We start from the raw sequence: 20267 nt of genomic DNA, 5'->3' as shown, positions 1-20267 counted from the left end.
TTCACCACTGCAGTGTCGTACAAATCGATGTCAGTAAGCTATACACAATTCCATTACGTAGGTAAATAGAATTTCACGATAAAAAATTGTAAATTTATTCAATATTGATCATCTCTGACCAGGTACAATTACTATTTTAGATGTCAATACTTGATGAAAACTATTTTCCCTTTCATGTTAATATATTATTATTGGCGTCATCCTCATCCCCGACATAATCACAATATTAATGTAATCATAGTATATGGATCGGGTATAGATCATTACTCGGTGTTGAGAGGACGCGTCAAACCCGCGCATGCGTTTGTCTTCTTACAAATTTAGGATGTAGGTATACACTTTAAATTTTCGTTTAACCGGATTAATATTGTGTAGCTATCATTAATATTAAAGATTATAGTGAATCAATTAAAAGTAAAAATATTATCAAAGGCGTATCTCAAAATATTGCAATTTTAAAAATGTTTATTACTCGTTTTAAATCAGGGGTGTCCAACCCGCGGCTCGCGGTAGATTTTAATGCAGCCCTCGCCTCAATTTCAAAACCATCAATTAATTGTATATTTGTATACAATATTATGAGGAAAAATTACATCTACCTAAAGAAACATATTCCGTCCTCTATGATCACGCATTATCCATGTTCTCGCTTTTTAGCAGTACCTACCTTATACTTGGGAACAATATTGTTTTCAAGAATGAAAAACACCGAGACTCGAGAGTAAACATTGGTCCACTATATCAGTCAAGCAACTAGAAAATTGTTTGAGAATTGCCAAAATTTTAATCTATCCAGATATTGATCTATTACTTTCACAAAAAAAGCAATTTCAAAATTCACATTACGTTTATTATTATTTTTAAATTATTATTTTCTTTTAATTATAAATAAATTTACCTATACTTTTCCTTGGGATTATAAATAAAATGTATTTTATTGAAATGTATGTGGCTCAATCTTTATAAGAGATCTGGCAAATTTTTAATACCAATTAGGTTCTATGAGAGATGCCCTAGATAGTACAATTCTTCAGTTTAAGTTTTAATCTCTAATATTTAAGCTATAGCCTATAACTATAACCAACAACAAATTATTGGTTCTCCCGTCGTTCGGCCAACAAACCTTCGTTTTCGATTGCCTGGAACATACAATGTCATACTATTTAGTATAAAATTATAGTATATATATAGATAGGTACACCTGCCATTAACATTCCACGCCGGTGTTTGTGTTTTCCAACCTTTTTTACTCAACACCCCTTTTACACATTTCATTGCAATAATTATTTATAACAATAAAAATGAAAACCACAGTAGAATCGCCCCCTTAAGTAATACGCTCCCCTCCCCAAAAATTAAAAAAACCCACAAGGGGGCGGCGGCACTTCCCTCGTCGGGAATCACTGTTCTACACGGTATGACATATTATATCCGATTCCATCGGTTAACAATGGATGAAATACACAGTGTCATAATAATGTATATAATTATTATACGGTAGGATGGCAAGTTAAAGTTTAGTATGTGCCGGACACCGATAGTGATTATAACGGCTCCGGACCGGATCGATCATCGCGTCTCACACGACCATATTATTATTATGATGGCGACGCGCTGGTCTCGGCGTGGCTGCTGCGGTCGCTGCAGTAGCCGAGAGTAGCCGCGGGAACGAAAGCAACACCGGCCTGGAAACGCAATTAAATTATCAATTCCTGATCGGTGCGTACAGATAAGACACGATGAACCGCCGCAGAGTATATATAATGAGACGAAATGAACGCGAGTTTCGTATTTAATTATTTATTTATTTCGTATAGGTACATTATTATAATATTATAATATATTGATATACGCTGCATTTTCCTATATATATATACATGTATATAACAATATTATATATATACCTATATACACCTATATGTGTTACACGTTTATACCTATATAGGTGTGGTGTTGTCCTGTTGGTACAACGTTATGCGTCGGACTATTACGATATACATATTATTATATATTGAACATCTCTAAATCGCTGTAACTGCGTATAGACATGAATATATATATCAATTAATTCTGCCATGGGCTGCACATGGTTATAAAATATATAATATATTATACGGTTTGATCGGCGTGATGTCCTCGATCGGTTTGAACGATAGTAGGTCTTCGTGGAGGTGGACATTCTTCTGTGCAGAAGAGTATGTGTACGTAAACTATAAACTTATAATAATTATAATGTTGCGATTCGCTCATCAACTAGGTACTCGTAGTATACTGCAGAAAATCAACTGATAAACCGTCTCATTTTTTTTTTTACGTTCAGCATTTTATGCGGTTTCTTATATTAAAGTTGAAAGGTTTATTTTGTCTCGAATGCACTTCTATTTGTTAACCACTGGTCTGCAGCACTTTTTTAAAATTGAACGGTTGCACTAAATTCATATACAAAAGTCTGTTTATTTATGTAGGTATGTTTTATAATGGGTAGATGCAACAACTTAAAGATGAGTAATGCTACATTTAATAATTATACACGTACCTACGTATCTTTTACACACACTCATCTGTGACTCATGTAACCTAAAATATGATTACTTAAGAGCGCGCGAGTGTAAAATTGTAACGAAGACTTAACTATATTATATTATTATTATGGAATATTATACTTGTCAGTTGTTGCCCCAACTAATAAACTTCGTTTCGCCCCAGCCTTATATGGCCACAATGCTGGTTAATCGACGATATTATGATCATTGATTTATCCGTAATTTATCTATATCTTAACGAGCAACTGAAGCTGTAATGCAGTATAAAATAAATATTATAAATCCCAGCTTATTTGCATATCGATTGATTTAGGAGGGAGATCGATAAGTAGCCAAAGTAGGTATTTATAAATAAATGGATACATTTATTTTATTATTCTCAGTCAAGCCGTCGCAATCATTAGAATTTAATCACACACGGCTTTTATTGTAGATCAGATATAATGCGAGTAGCCACCGGTCTTTCTGCTGTTTCAAATCTTTGCAATATTTAACACGTAACGTCTGAACAAATGTTTATGCAAATTATTCAATAGGTAATATTATTATAAATAATGTTATTCCGAATAGTTTTTCTTTCAAATATATAACACATATTACATACAAGTAGGTACCTGTACCTACCTATATTTGTGTAATCTCAATTTGTAATCAAACTATATAGATATGTCATATATATATATATTATACATATTACATAAATTATAGATATGTATACATATTATAATGTACAATATTTATTATAATATAATATGCATTTATACGCCTAATCAAATAACAATTTCCTCCTACGGTCAATGAGTATATATTACCTATGAAAAGAGTTAAAATATTTTTTATTTTAATTATAAATTAATTTTCCGCTCGTGCCAATAATATAATTTTGTAAGTATGATAGATATACCATATACATATTATGTAAAATGTAAGGATATTATCTATTACAAGTTGTGTGTATAAAATATAATTATAATATTTATATTATGTCATATAGCAATAATAATAATAGATTCTTTGATATGTAAATATTTGATTAATGATATACAAATTATAATACATTTTAAATTGTACGTTTGCTGTGCTTGTGCTGTTCCGTATACCCATAAAATCATGATACAATAATGTAAAAATGATTTTTAATTATTTTATTAACGAACACTTAATCGTACTCTGACTAATACAGTAATACTAGATCTAATGCAGGTTAGTGAACGTACTAATTTCGAAATATCCAATTGATACAAAAACCTTAGTCATCATACTGTACTGAGCATATCATACATTATGTTGTTGTAAAATAAATACATCTCATAAAAACTTACAAGAAGAGTAATATTATTAACAAACACGTCGATAGAAAAATATCGAAATATCTGTAAAACTATAAAAATAGTATAAATAACCAAGGACTTTTCTCCATATCGCACTACCATAAAAAGCTTCTGCCAAACCCCTAGGATGTTATATTTAAATATTTTTTCAATATTTTAATATTCATCTGTATGTGGCAAATCTCATTTTAGCCATTCAACAGAATAGAATTAATTAGAAAAAATTATCGTTTTAATTTTTGTTTGAAGACGACACGTTCAATAATAGGTGTCATGGCTATTAATGAAATTTTAATTTCATGCCAGTTTTGATTTCTGATGAACAAATCTGGTCTACCATACGTGAACACGGAAATCACGGAGCTTTAATAATAATATATTCTTTCATATGACGCGGATCACCAATATAATATAATGATATAAGAATATTATTATATGCGGTGCCGATGTCGTTGATAATAATTGTTCGATTTACATTACCTAACGACATTAGCATCCCGCCAATGAATATACTCCTCAGAATACTGCAACTATAATGTCTCATTTAAAATACTATCTCATCGTCGATGTCCGCGGCTCGTATATTCCAATGTGAGGCAGAGAAATTATGCACGATTGCAGCAAGCCTTTGTCCCAATACATTAGCTCGAAACCGTTCGTTACGTTGCTTTTGATTTTCATTTGCATGACGTGTGTTTGACACCTGTGTCTTAAATGGTGTCTTAAATTTGCAATGTCAATTAATTCTGTTAATCAAATATCTGTTGTTCTTTTTAACCAAATAATGTGGACTATTTGTAAATTCCGTATACGTCGACCAATATTGTTTTGTCGTCCACGAAGACAACCATGATGTCATGTGCCATTGTTTTTTGAAAAATCAATACTATTTAATCATCGTGGTAACAAAAAATTATTATAGTTATTATTATGTCTATATGTCTAGCGTTTTTGAAATTTCAAGGTGGTCAACTATCAAGTGTTATAGAAAGTCTTGTTTTAAAAAATTGTATAAGATTAACTAAACAATCATTCTTAGAATATCACAAAAAATGTCTTCTTGATGCTACTGATTTTTTAGAAGTTTTAATAAATCCAAGCGCATCTATACAACTTTAAATTTAAATTATTAATTTAAATTCTATTATTATAATATATAAATAAATTATAAAAATATAATCAACACTTTTTTTTATATAAATAATTTCTTTAAAATACATATTATTTTTATTTTTCCAATATTTTTTTGAAAATCCACCACTGATGACTGATTCTATTTAAACAGCATCATATCTTCAAAACCACTAGAAAAATAGTAATATTTATTTTAAAAATAAAAAGCTGTAAAATAGATGTTGATTGGATAGTTGTTATGACTAAGTTAAAATTCGAATATACATTGATATACTAGAAAAACGATTGAGAGCAGATGGTAAATGTCACCTATATCACCAAGTGATATTCCATGATTTGATTTTTGATATTGATATACAGTAATTTATTTTAATTTTTAGTATTAGTATTGCGGTAAGTTAATTAAATTTTTTACAGTTGTATGAAAAATGTATGTTAAAACTCGTATTAAATGTTCAATAATTTTTACGCAATGAATAATTTTTTATCGCTATTTATAGCAAAAAAAAATTTTAAATTACAAAATTTTAAAATTAGACTATGCCTAGAAAACGCTAAAATACCTAAACACTTCATTACTAAATTCACATGTCTTCGGTTATTTGTTTAATTTTCTAATTTTGTTAATTATTACAAAATATACAAAACGGTTTAAGGAAAATGGTTATTATACGGGTAAACAACCAATGTCGTAAAATTTTTAACTTCAAGAAGCATCATCATGCTCATAAAAAACTAATTTGACTTTCTGATAGAATTTTTTTATATAGATTGAAAAGTAATAAAAAATCGTATTAAATTTATAAATTATAAGTATAAGTATTTAACATTTTTTGAATTTTAACTACAAAACAATTTGCTATAATATTCACGATTTTTACGAAATTTGCTTAAAAAAAAAAAAAAATGCTTATTCAAATTACTCGTGAATTAACGCTCAACTCATTATGCCTCATTTAACTATATTAATAAAAATTTATGAGGAACCTTGTATTAAATGTTCAAGTTTTTTAACCTTAATAATTATTCTAAGAAAAGACGGTATGTTTTTTTTTTATAGTTTATAGATATTAATAGATCATTATTAAACCAATATTTGGTAACTACAACTCATACGAGTAGATATTTATTAAACATTCCAGATATAAATAAACCATTTGCTAATTCCACAAAACCAAAGATAAAAATAATACTAGATTACAAAATACAAAATAAAATAATTTCATGGTCTAATGACATTTAAATTAACTATTAACAATAGCACAAAAAGGCTAAAATAAATAACAAACGAGAGTTAGGTAAAATAATCACTTTAGCATGGAATTTGATTTTGATAAAGTTGTAAGTAATCATATGCAATTGTTCTAAAGTTGAGGAAAGACTTATGAATGACACTCATCATGTACACTGCAGCCTCGCGATCAGTTGATTGAGGTGCAAACCTAGCTCGTAACAGTTTAATTGTTTGACCACGGAAACAAGGTAGTCCTGTATCTAGCATTAGAGAAACTAATGATATAATCGCTTCCTTATAAGGTCTGCAACAAAAAGAGAATAATTTAATGATAAGGTATTTATTATGTTGTATTATCTTAGGTACCTGACGGCCAAGTAAGCTTGAACACATAATTCAGTAAACCATCGAAAAGGTGGAGCATCAATTTTTCCGCCCATTACCATCACCATTTCATCAGTGAGTTTAATGTCTGGTTCAAAACCTAAATTACCCCCAGGCGATGACTCAAACATGAATCCAAAATCTGAAACAAATAATAAGTTAATAGAATTTCAAAAAAATAATAATACATTAAATATTAATATCTAATATCCAGTCATATTAATAATATTGTATTTATCTTTTTTCGATTAGAAAAAAAAAAATCCAAAACCAAATTAACTAGAAATTAATAATACAAATTTGTTCATTATGGACTATAAATTTAAACATTTTAAGCAGGGCGGGCTTGGGACTTATAGCACTTAAAATCATTAAAATAAGCGCTTAAAAAATCATTATAAGCACTGAAATAACTTAAATTTGAGCAAAAATATTTAATCAAAAAAAAAAAGTTTTACATGATAAAGTAGGTACTAGACATAATTTGTAAATGTGTTAAAAATAATATAATTAAAGATTACAAAAAATATTGAAACAAAATGATTAGGAAAAGTTTCTAACTAAAAAAAAAAAAAAAAATAAATAAATCTTTATATTATAAAAAAATCAAATTTCACTTTGAGACATATTGTCTTAGTGTTTATAGATTTTCTGAGGGATTTTCTGAAAAAACTAGAAAAAGTATAAAAACTGGTCAAAAAAGCAAAAATAATCAGGAAAACTGGAAATAAGCATCTTTTTAAAAAGCAAAAAAAGCACTTTCAAATTTCATAATTGAACATGTTGTAACATGACATACACTTCCATAGCACTCTGCTACATTTTAAGTCACTCCATAAAAATAAGCACTTTAAGTCCCGAGCCCTGATTATAAGTTATAACTAACCAATATGTATAATATGCCCATCAGTATCCAACATTATATTTCCATTATGCCTGTCTTTTATTTGCAATAAAAATCCAATAACACTATAAGCTGCCATCGATCTGACAAAATTGCGTCGAGCGTTCTAAAAAAAAAAAAAGATATGTATTAACTAATTTTAGATTATGAATAGAGCGATGAATGTATTGATTTTATTATGAGATATTTTTATTTTTATTTTTTTATCAACATTTTTTGCGGTAAAAATAGGGGTGGCTTCTAGTAACAAATCAGATTTAGTTGTTATTTTGGTAGGGTAAAAAGTAAAAAATTCCAATAAATTTTGATAAAAATTATTAGTTGGGTAGAAATGTTTAAAAATGTTATACAAAGGTCCCCATAGTTTGTTAATTTTTTAATTAAAAAATATCAAAAATCTAGTCGCAACATTTTTTTATAAACGTTAAAAAAATTTTTTTTTTGTATACTTGAGAGGATTTGAAAATGTAATAAAAAGATTTTTTAAGTTTTTCAATCTAAAATATAAAAAATAATTCTACCAGAAAACCAAATTAATTTTTTATGAGCATTTAAGATTTAAAATTACAAAATAATTAATAAAATAGTTTACATGATACCACTGTATTAATCACAGTAATATCAACCTGGGATTATACCTGGAATTCTTTTGTGTTTTCGTCACCATAAGTTTTGATGAAATATTCATACATTCCATAATCAGTCTGACGACCTAATTGATCTCTTGATTTCGCGTTTGGAACACATTCTATCACACCACACTAAAATATTCAAAAATATACTTAATGTAGAAACTTAAAGATTTGAATAAGTTGTTACTAGGCACTGTCTTTGACTATAAATTTCAATTTTTAATAGTTTGTGATTTAGCAATGACCAACATGTCATTAAAATACAAAAATAATAAATAAAATGTTAAATATTCCTTACACCAGGTGCAGTAGCAACTACTCGATATGGGAACAAGAATAAATCTAATCCAACTTGTTGGAATACATTCTTAAAAATACTGATTACTTGAAGAGCCAACATATCTTGGCGTACATCATCTCCAACCTAAAATAATTTAGCATATTCATTAAATACATGTATTGCTTTACAAACAGTTACTGAATAATAAAAACAATAATAATATAAGATTACTTTGAATATTGCTGCCTGCCATGTATCTAAGCCCATCATAGAAGACGTATCAATAATTTTTTCAGTATTACCAGAAGTTTGTTGATTAGATATAGCCATTGCAGTTTGTTCTAATTCATTTATACCACATTTTCTCACTCTAAACCGAGCTAAATATGGAGCTTTGGCAGCACTAAAACATTTTATGTTATTTTTAGTTCATTATTCAAATATTAGGTAAGTAAGGATTATTTATGATGAAATATTATTATAAACCTTTGCATTGGAGTGCCACTATTATAGTCAATATCAATAACCATTGCCTCAGGATTTGAAGGTAAATAACATCCTGCTTGAACTTCAATTTTGCTAAGCGCTTCTAAACATGCATGTTTACGTTCAGGTCCTGGAATTTATATTGTTAATATTTTATACTAAATAAATAATAATTAACCTTTATTAATAATTAAATTTACCTTTAGGAAAAGGCCTTATCTTGCCAGAAATATCAGTAATCTTAGAAAAAAAGTCAAATTCACGTTCATAAAACTTTTTAGCAGGACCTGATAAGCAATCAACTATTGCATTAGTTAATGTATCTAATGTATCATAAAGAGCAGCTAAAAAGAAACAAATAAAAAAATTAATAAATTAATAATATTAGTTATTTGAATTTGCATACTATCTTTGTGTTGCATTTCTTCATCTATGTACATATTTGTCTTCATATTCCAGATTAGTTGATGAGCAACTACTTGGGACCGTAATGAAATTGATTTGATAAACTCCAAAACATAACCCATCTGTTATTTTAAAACATGTAATGAGTATAAAATGACAGTATTAAAGTATATAAATTCTATACTGTATCATGACGAAGAGTTTGCACTAATTGTGGAATGTAAAACAACACTGCATCAGCTGGATAACTTGCTAGAACACGGACTGCATATTGTGCAGATATCGGATGTGGTGGATATTGTCTAGAAAAATATGATAATGCTTGGACAGGAGTAACCCTTGCCCATGTCAACATGTAGACGAGCTGAAATATTTTAATCAAATAAATCAAAATGTAAAACTTGATAAAAATTCCTTGTATATACATACTTCAGGAGCATCACTTAAAAGAGTCTCAGTGGTCACCAAATATTGCAAGGCTTCAGGTATATGTGAAACAACCATTGGACTGGCCCTAACCATTCTGCATACCTCTTTAACAATACAGTCAGCATTTTTTAATCTAACTGGTAAGAATACACAAAGAGCAGGACTAATTTCCCATGCAAGTCTTGTATTTTCACGTAAGGACTTATCAGGAACAGTTTTAGACTTCCAAGAAGCTACCATATCTTCTCCAGGTACACTAAGTTCAGATAGATTAGCAGGGTTTTGCCATGTACTCAAAAATTCGATTTGAACAGCCTATAAATAAATATTGTGTTATATTTTTCTTGTTATAAAATAAAATGGTACTAATACAATATAAAGTGGGCATCTACATTTTCTTGTTTTCCCTTAAGGTAATACATAAAACACGGTGGCCCACTCTATATATTTTTCTTCGTGTTATCATATGATGTGATATTTTTATGCACAACCATAAGTTTAAAAAATTAATTAATTTCTTGATACATAATAAATTCTTACCAAAAGATCTAATATGAGAATTCGTTTTTTTATATAGTCTTTAACATATAAATCTTGATTGGCATTGCCATTTTGTCGTTTCATTCTTAAATTATTGGCAGTACGTTTATTCAATGTATTTGTTGCAGATGATGATAATGGTACAGTGTTCATCCAGCCTTGAGATGTACCAGAATTTCCAGAAACAGCACCAATACTGGATACCGTTAATTCATTTAGAGATGAAATTGTTAATTGATGGTCATAAATTGTATTGCTAGGAGTTTGTAAAGAACCTCCTTGAAGATCAAAATCTAGAATTATAATAATTTACAAAAATATTTTCCCTATATAAGGAATATAAAATTATCTATAGTTTTTTTATAATTTTAAACTTATAAAATATTTATTTAAGGTCTAATTCTCTGTTTTTAAATAATAAAATAGTATTACTGAAACCAAAGGAAAACTTAACAAAATAAAATATGTTCGATTAAATACATACCACCAATAACACTGGCCATTAAATATTTCTTATCTGAATGCATTGTCTGCCAGAATTTAGTAAGAGCAAGTATGTCATCTCGTAATTCTGAGCCACGTTGTGTTGGACATTGAACGGGTGTTGTAAAAGTATCAAAGCAAGCACAGTATACTCTTTCTCGAAGTATGTTTTTTCCCAATGACTTTGGTAATACGTCTCCTTGCAACAATGTTAATCCGCATTGTAATAATCTAAAATATTGAAAAAAATATAAATTACAATATTAATGTAGCAGTGAATTATATAAAAAAAAAGCAAGTTTATATGTTACTACTCTATTTTGACACTATTCTTAATAATTAGCTATTTTTGTGAATTCTCAATTACCTTATGATTGGGGTTCGGGACTTCTTGCATTTGTATGTTTTTTTGTAGTGGTCTTAGTCTAATCTAGGTGAGTTTGTTTTATGAAATGATGAAATTAAATACTAAGTTTTAATTTGCATATTTTTGCATGTTTTGTCATATTTTAAGAAAAGCGCATATTTGAGCAATTTTTATCATATTTTGCGTTATTATATTATTATAAACATAAAATTGTCTCTTATTAACTGTGCCTTTTTTTTTTTTACAATCAATATGTGTTTAAAAATGCCCAAAATAAATGGTAGAATTAATCAATGTATATCCAAATTTGGAAAAAATATTTTTTCTACCAATGGAGTTATTACGATACAGATGACTAGAAGAGTAACCCATGTAAAAATTATTTTTATTATATGTACCTACCCAATTTTTAGATTTTTGTTTTTATAATAATAATTAATAATATACTAAATGCGTTTTTCAAAAACAAAATAAAAATTATCTGCATATTTTGACCATTTTGAATGGATATTTCAATAATTTTAAGTGCAACAAGTCCCAAACTCTACTTATGATTTTAAGGACATTAAAATACATAATTTTAATATAAAAATAAAATAATTTAATGTTAAATTTTATTTGTCACAATTTTACCTAAATCTCGTTCCAATAGCATCTATGTGACGACTAATGAATGCATCAGAAGTTCCAACACTCATAGGTAATGATCGGTGTAACATCATAGCTAACATTTCTACTTTTTCTTGACTACAAGACTTCACATTGTCAACTACTTCACATATATACTGAAAATATTTCCAACAAATTTTAAGTTAATTTTAATATTTAAAAAAAAAAAGAGTCTTACTTGAACCCAAACATCATGAGGTTTAACAAAATGAGGGTTAGGTTCCAGAGTACATCCTTCATATACTGCAAGTGGACTAACTTGTTCTATATCTTTTGCGAATAAACCAATACGGCTATCAATTGTATACTATATAGTATTTATATATAAAAAAAGAGAAATTTAATATGAATAGTCTATTTAAAAGTCTACTATGTAACTAAAATGTTAGTCGTATAATATACATACCTGCCAAGCAGCAAACATTTCTTGTAAAAATTGTAATTCCAAATCTGGTCGGGAAGTAGTTAGCCATTGCCAACATTCAACTGCAGTTCTCATTGCTTTGGTAGTGAATAACATTACTTGAGACCATGCAACAACATGCAACAATTTTCTAGTACATCCTAAATAGTCAAATAAAAATTAATATTTTTTAAATGAAAAATATACTTATTATTAATATTACAATGTTAAAAAAAATAAAATACCAGAAATTGATATAAGTAAAGCTGTAGCAGTCCATAGTGCATTATGATGCATATCGTTAATGTCATTATTACAAGCACTCCAAACTTTTGCAATTACATTATCCACTAACTGTTCAGGGCTATTTTCATAAGCTGAAATCATTCCAGACACAATACCTGCAAAATGACTTCTCAAACCTAAAGTTGTAATATATAAGGAAGAATCAGTTTTCACACAACGTGGTCTTTTATCCAGGGTCATTTTCTAAAAAATAAATATAATTATATTAAAATATATATTTTTATTATCATATTAATGTAAATTTGTACCGATAATGGTGCAGCATGAAAATTTAAGCCACTACTCTGCAAGACACTTTCTGTAGCTAATGATAGCCCCGAATGATGCCAATATGATGAACTGGGGATTTGAGTTAAATAATGTTGAAGATGTGATCTAGTCGCACTAGGAGCCCATTTCATCGCTTCTTGGATGAAACCTAATGACCTTGCTGCAAAGTCATTAGTAGTACTCTGAAATAAATTAAATGTACAAAATTTGTTTTCTTAATACATATTATAGACATATTTTTTTCATTTCTCAATTACTTCTCTTGCTTCAAGTGTATCCATTAATATGAGTGTAAACGGGGAAGACGGTATTTGAATACAAGGTGTCTCATTGTTAGGATTCAATTCTAAAGAATAAGATAAGACTTGAAGTATATCACACATAGTCCAAAGTACACGTTGGTTCCATAATAAATGTGGAAACCTATAAAATTAAGTTTAATCTTATTTAAAGTTTTTAGTTTATTTTATTTTGATAAAAATTAAAAACATTTAAATACATCAAGCATAAATATTTTTATATTATACAAAAACGTACTTGCTAACAAGTCCAGAAAGCCATTTGTCTGCAACACATTGAATCAATTTATGTATGTGGTTAAAATTGACCAATAATAATTGAGCATGATACTCCAATTTTTTTTCCCTTGTCTCATCTTTTGCTTGTATAGACATGGCATTTAAAAATAATGAAAATACTTTATCCCCGACACTAGAGACACAGTGCCACAATCCTGTTTTATCTTTCTGAATAGCATAATCAGATAAGTAATCAAAAATTGGCTGTAGGCTTGGATCATTTGAGTTCTGTATGCGCATAGTTTCTAAATAATATACTGACAACAGGTAGGTTGCCTGTGCAAATGATAATTTATTTACAGCTGCAGTAACTTCAGGTGGAGCTGGATTAAGATGTTGAAGAATTTGAGACTTAAGTTCTTGAAGCTGGTTCTGAATATATATTATATTTCAAAGTTTATTTGTTTTCAAAAAGAAAAAGAACTAACTTACCAAAGAAACACTTTCATTTCTAACAGCAGAAGTATACTGCAGCTCTCGCATTTGAGATCTAGTTGAAGTTTGTGTAACAAGACAAGGTGATTTAATAGCAATTTCTTTAACACCATCATACCATTCACTTGGCCATAACCCTAAAAATATGAAAATGAATAAGATGCACATTTCTTATAATTAAAACTTGTTCATACCAGAGTCATTTGTAAATCCCATAACTACACAGTATAACCAAAAATCTCTAAATAATTTATGCAATCTTGGTTTAGGCTGTATAATAGCTGGTAAGCGGCGTATAAGTACTGCAATTACTGGAATTAACATTCCTAAATTCCCAGCACTACTAGAAGCCTATAATAATTGAAAATGTATTCCTTAATAAATTGTATTAATATTATTAGAAAAATAATTTACTTTATTAGCTACTGGTGCTTTCTCTGAAGCTCGTTTTCCTTCAAGACCAAGCTGTACAAACAATTCTAATAATCTAACCAGAAGTTCGTTCATTTCATTATCACCTTTAATATTAGCAGCAATATTAGCCAAAGCATTAATAACTGCTCCTGAAACATGTCTTAATAACAATTTTTTAAGTTAACACAAATTTCAAAAATGAATAGTAAGTATGCTTAAGAATTGAAAATACCTGTATTGATTTGATTGATCATGACTGTATAAAGCATTACCAGCTTCTACAGTAATCGTCGAAAACATACGCATTATTTCTTCATAAACATTCATCTAAAATATTAAAAATGAGCACTTAATTAAAAATCTAATAACTTGGTTGGTAAAATAATATAATTCTTACATCACACTTTGCAATAATCATACATCCAAGCTGATCAACAATAAGTACATCAATAGAACTAGGAACACGGCAAAATCGTTGTTGGAAAAATTGCAAAATAGTATCTGATGTTTTTGCAGTATCTCTTAAACTAACTGCAATATGTCCTAACATCACTATAGTATTTGCTTGAATTAATGATGAATCACTAAAATGGTAAATCATAATTATAATAATTAATATATATATTTATATATAGAAAAAAAAAACAATTACTTTTTAGATTTTTCAGCAGTATACAAGCGATTAGATAAGGATGCTAAAAGTGCTGGTACACAAAAAGGATCTAATGTATATGCTGCTCTTAATGCAATACAAAGATTTTCAATTGATGAATTCCTGAGTCTTTCAAACTGTGATTCAACATGATCTGATGATATTGGTTTTACCTCATTAACACCATTAACTGAAAATATAAAACAAAAGACATAAATGGAATTCTTTACCATATACTTAATTATTTAACATATGATTATCCAAGATTGAAAAGTATGAATTAAATTCATAATATACATACATCAGGAGACTTCAACCCGCGGCCCACGATCGCATTTTAAATTTAGCATGTATTTTTTCTATTTTAATAAAATTATATATTATATATTAATTATAAATTATAACAGCTAAGCCAACACTATCGAAAATATGCAATAAGATAAACTAAATTACCTAACAAGATATAAATTTTGACTGTTGTCAGTTAGATAGTAAACAATTGTAGAACGATTATAATACTCATCGTTTATGTGTAAAAGTGTTAGTTTCATACATATTCGTATAAAATACATGTTTTTACTATGAATGCGGCCCGCAAGATTTAAAAATAATAAAACATGGCCCGCGGTATAAAAAGGTTGAAGACCCCTGGCATACATAAAAATATAGCTATTATTTGGTATTTAATATTTTTGCATAAAAGAAAACATACAATTATAGTAAAGTTAAAATATACCACAGATAAATAAATTAATAGATGTCTAAATTGGCCTGCCTCGGGTAGTGAGTTAAAGGTTCATTATTTAGGTAATCTGTAGAAAACAAATAAATGGTAAAAAGGCAGTGTTCAGAATAGGGCAGCAGGACCTCTAAATTAACATTATTAAAAAGAAAGAAACAATCAATTATACCACTAATAAAGTTCTGCAGAGAGATTGTCATGGGCAAGACAACCAATTGACAAGAATAAGAGTTTCAAATTATGAAGCACTAGGTTATAGTTTTGAGGAGGATGGATAATATTTTGTCTGATCCCAATAAAGCTAAGAAATTTACGATGAACATTACTATTTACTAGCGATATACCATTGAGCAAGGATTACATAAAACAGAATCATACTTAAGGATGAGTCTAACTGTTGTCTAATATTCTAATGCACAGTATAACTCATTTTAAACCTAGAAAATTTAAATTCCACACCAATAAAATGATTCCAGGTCAATATATGATAGGTATCAGTACACAAAGTATGTATTTTCTTTCTTACCTGTAATTGTTAATCCTTTAGGCGTTTGTTTTTCAGAGTGAAATTTATTTAATTTTGATAAAATTGGAGATGGTTGAACAAGAAAATCACGGAGACATTGAATGCAGGTACTGGCTATACTTGGGAATTTCTCAGATAATTTACCTAAACCCTGAAAACGATATACATATTTACAAAATTATAAGTGTATATATATTTAACTAATGTCAATTTAAATTGATTTTGTTTTTACACATTTAATTAAATCTATTACATGTATTATAAAGTAAGCTTAGATTACAAATAAAATATGAATACCTCCATACAAACTAAAATCAATGGCATATGTGCTAATGCTTGTTTTACATTATTACTTGAATTAATTTTTTCCATTAAGCGACCACATAAATTATCAGCACCTAGAATTAGTGATACATATTTTTAGAAACTACAAACAATTTGTACATTGAAATTTAAAATTAAACTTTAATTAGATAAAATAAGTATTAAAAGAAAGAATTTCTTAATCATGGAAAATATTAGGGTATGGTAAATTATTAATATTTACCATAGTTTATTACAATTAATATCTACATTTTATTTTTTTAATTTTAAAAACTTACCAGATTCATCCCTTGTAGCCCAAACCAATAAATCTACACAAGCTGCATTAGCTAAAACATTTATTTTAAATTTATTTATTGTTGTTAAATGCGACTCTTTTTCTTCACGTTCAGATGTATCTTGTAATACACCAGATTGTAACTCAGTTTGACCATTTAAGAACAGATCTTTTATAAACTCTTGAACGTCTTTTGTAAATGGTAATGGTAAATCTAGAACAAATATTAATTTAAGTTATATTTCAGAAATATATAAGAAAATAGTAAATTTAAATATACTTTTACCTTGTTGATATTGAAGTAATTCTCTCAATAATGAAGCAATAACTAAATTTAATATTTCACTGAAACTTCGGTAGCAAAATGTTTTACTTTCACCAGATATATGAAATTCAAGAGCTAAACTATCCACAAATCCCAAAACATCAGAGGTAAGAATTTTTTTTGCAATCGATAAAACAGTCTATAAACAATTTTTGGTTATAAATAAAACAATAAAACAAATAACATTTATATTATTAATATTAGCTCACTTGTAAATGACCCAAGGGAAACATTAACGTTGATGATTTATGATCAATAGATGAGTCAGTGAATCTTGTATATGGAAATTGGTTAAAACTTGATCCGTACTTAAAGAAAAAGTAATTAGACATATTGTTTGGTGCTTGGGAACCCAGTTTGCATTCTGATTTGTAAATCATTCTATTACTATATTCAAAACCAAAAATATCATTAACTTAAAAAGTTCTGATGCATATAAATAGAGAATTAATTACTTGAGATCATTCATTGGATCCAGTGAACTTAATGTCATAACGTCTAGTGAAGCTAAATTTAAATTTAGAGATAAAGATCGAGGAATGATAGAGCTGAAATAAATAACTTATTAAAATACATCTTTATAATATTAAATAGACTAATACAAAAAATATTACCGAAAGTTTGAGAAACTTTTCTTTTTTGGTATGTTTAAATCAGGAATAGGGACTGGAGTTTGTTGAATAGGAGCACTAGGTTTTGGAAATAAACGACATAACAGTGGAGGGTCACTCAAAGTTGCTCTTCCCATTGATCTGGCCAAGCCAATAAAACATGGAATGGTAGCTTTGCACAATGTTGCTAAAAATTATAATTATATATTATAATATTTATTAAATTCTATTTAAGTTATTCATAATACATTTGAGATTTTGAAAATGTTTGAAATTTAATTGCATTAAAGTATAAAACATTGTCAAATCTTTCTACACATTCTGAGAGTATATATTAATATATTATCATATATCTAATAAAACATACTTTTAGTTATATCATTTAGCTTGTCAGATTTAGCTGATCGAATAATATTGGACAGTTTACTGAGACATTTAATCTGTGCCTCAATTACTTTTTCTCTAGAAACTGGATAACGAGTTGCAATATCTGTTAATAATGTATTAAGACAAAAGCTCATTCTTTCAGCAACCGGTATTCCTACAAACACAGAGTAAAAATTAAAAATTAAAAAAAAACATAATTTATCTACCATAAATAAAAACTTACTCTCTCTAGGAAAGTACTTGATCTCATCTACCCACTGCATTTTCCCTAAACCATTCAACAACTTTAATAAGTAAGGTAGTATGTGATCGACATGCTGAAAGTTTGACTCCAGGAGATATATTCCCAACGCTATTATAGAATCTTGGCCTCTTTGATCCATCTTGAATACTCCTTGATGACCTTCTTGTGGACATAATGCATATAATGTTTGAATCTATCAAAAATTATACAATTTTTCCAATAATTAATAGATAGTCTAATAATATTCAATAGACTTTCAGTTTTTATTTTCCAAAATAATTAAGCAATGAATTTACTTTTTCCCATGGTATATCCTTTTGAGAAGCCAAAGATCGAGCCAAATGCTGGATAGTTTTTTGAAAGAAATTTTTTTCATCAGTAGCCATTGTGTGCAAATTTATACACAATACTGTTTTTTAATTAAAAATAAAACTTGACTACATCAGTTTAATGTATAATTATTAATTAATTAATCGACAAATATCCATCATACTAAATAATGGTAGAGCATAGATGAAATGAAATTTTAATGTATGTAATCATTAAAGTTGACGACCTCGTCAAAATGTAAACATGAAATTATAATTCTCCCGAGTGGCCGAGTATTGAGTAATAGGTATTAGCTATAAGGTATTTATCGTCTTACATTTTCATATTTTACTACTCGAATAACCCGATTATCGCGATTCGCAACCAAAAAGTCAATAAGGATTTAAAATGATAATTTATCTTATCATAATAGAAGATAACAACAAAACCGTGGTTGTAATGTACGGTTACGTATCACCTAGATCCCGCGACAAGTAGATCCACGTACGTCAACTGGATCGCTTTGGACATTTAGAACCTCAAAGACAATTTAGATTCCATATTAACTATAATCTCCCACGTCATTTAGGTACTCAGAAATCGACGGTAATTTAAAAAACTTGTCTAAAAAAAATACTTAAATAACAATTTAAATTTTAAAAATATTATGAAATAGTATGAAGTATAAGTACATATACATAGCGTTAGTAAAATCTCTAATTCCATTAATTATGATATTAGATTCGATGTTTTAAATAAGTAGTAACGTTTCATTATATTCTAATATACACGATATATGAATTATCGATTATGTTAATGTAGAGCTTATATATAATTTTTAAAAGAACTTGCTCAAATACCTATTTATTATAAAAGGTAAGTACATTAAAACCTAACCATTAACATAACAGGGTAACTATACTTATATACAAGAATTGTATGGCCACTTATTCCTTTAATGTTAAATTTATGTTGGACTTTTAAATTTTAGAGTTAACTTTACCTAAAGGCCATATTTTTAAATTCAAGTACACAGAAGTTGTACATTGTTTAAGCTATGTCATGTAACGGTATGGACTTATTTTTTCAAATGAGAAATAACCTTTTATTGTGAATAATTAAGCAAATTATTTTTTTGATCCACATAATAATCCTGAAAAATGGTTTTAAAAAACTTAAAAATAGATGTAACTATGCAAGTAATATTTAATCTATTAATTACAATAAAACAGTTTTTGCAAAGTATAAAATATTGATGAATTTATACTACCTAATTAACATACTTTTTAAATTAGCATAGCCCCCATATTTTCCAAAACTATATACAGTAGAACATCGATTATTCGCATTAATTGGGATCGAATGGGTGCAGATAATCAAATAAGCATTAAAAATAAAGTAATTCAGCTACCTAGTAAAATACACAATAATTAGTAAATAAAAATATGTGTAAATTCAATGTTTTAAGTAAAGTAATAGATACACACAATATTTCTGGCAATATTAAACTTGACCCGCTTTTGTTAGTGTATTTGTAAAATAAGAACTAATATAATAACTATACTTGGAGTCTTTTTTAACAAGTCAAAGAAATATTTTTTAAATATTAAATATTATTTTATTGAAATACTTAATAAAACGTT

General features: G+C 28.0%; 1 protein-coding gene across 1 annotated transcript; it reads right to left on the bottom strand.

Annotated features, from left to right (window-relative positions):
- Positions 1-6103: 6103 nt before the first annotated feature.
- On the bottom strand, positions 6104-19010 carry LOC132920006 (phosphatidylinositol 4-kinase alpha). The gene is made up of 36 exons (XM_060981998.1): positions 18612-19010; positions 18295-18508; positions 18052-18225; positions 17688-17871; positions 17529-17621; positions 17283-17460; positions 17035-17212; positions 16750-16962; positions 16445-16545; positions 16148-16298; positions 14880-15069; positions 14625-14811; positions 14460-14554; positions 14228-14387; positions 14008-14164; positions 13811-13950; positions 13338-13750; positions 13058-13223; positions 12779-12982; positions 12470-12713; positions 12228-12385; positions 12000-12128; positions 11786-11937; positions 10787-11016; positions 10303-10595; positions 9763-10077; positions 9518-9697; positions 9335-9455; positions 9129-9272; positions 8929-9058; positions 8674-8845; positions 8461-8586; positions 8169-8291; positions 7513-7636; positions 6609-6768; positions 6104-6546 (listed from the first exon to the last, which is right to left on the bottom strand). Exons 1-36 carry the CDS (start codon positions 18699-18701, stop codon positions 6321-6323), a joined length of 6315 nt encoding a protein of 2104 aa, XP_060837981.1. The 5' UTR covers positions 18702-19010; the 3' UTR covers positions 6104-6320.
- Positions 19011-20267: the final 1257 nt, after the last annotated feature.

Source organism: Rhopalosiphum padi, chromosome 2 (assembly GCF_020882245.1).
Source record: "Rhopalosiphum padi isolate XX-2018 chromosome 2, ASM2088224v1, whole genome shotgun sequence".
NCBI classification, from domain to species: domain Eukaryota; kingdom Metazoa; phylum Arthropoda; class Insecta; order Hemiptera; family Aphididae; genus Rhopalosiphum; species Rhopalosiphum padi.
Note: the sequence above shows the minus strand (reverse complement) of the source record. Positions and strands in the feature narration are given on the sequence as shown.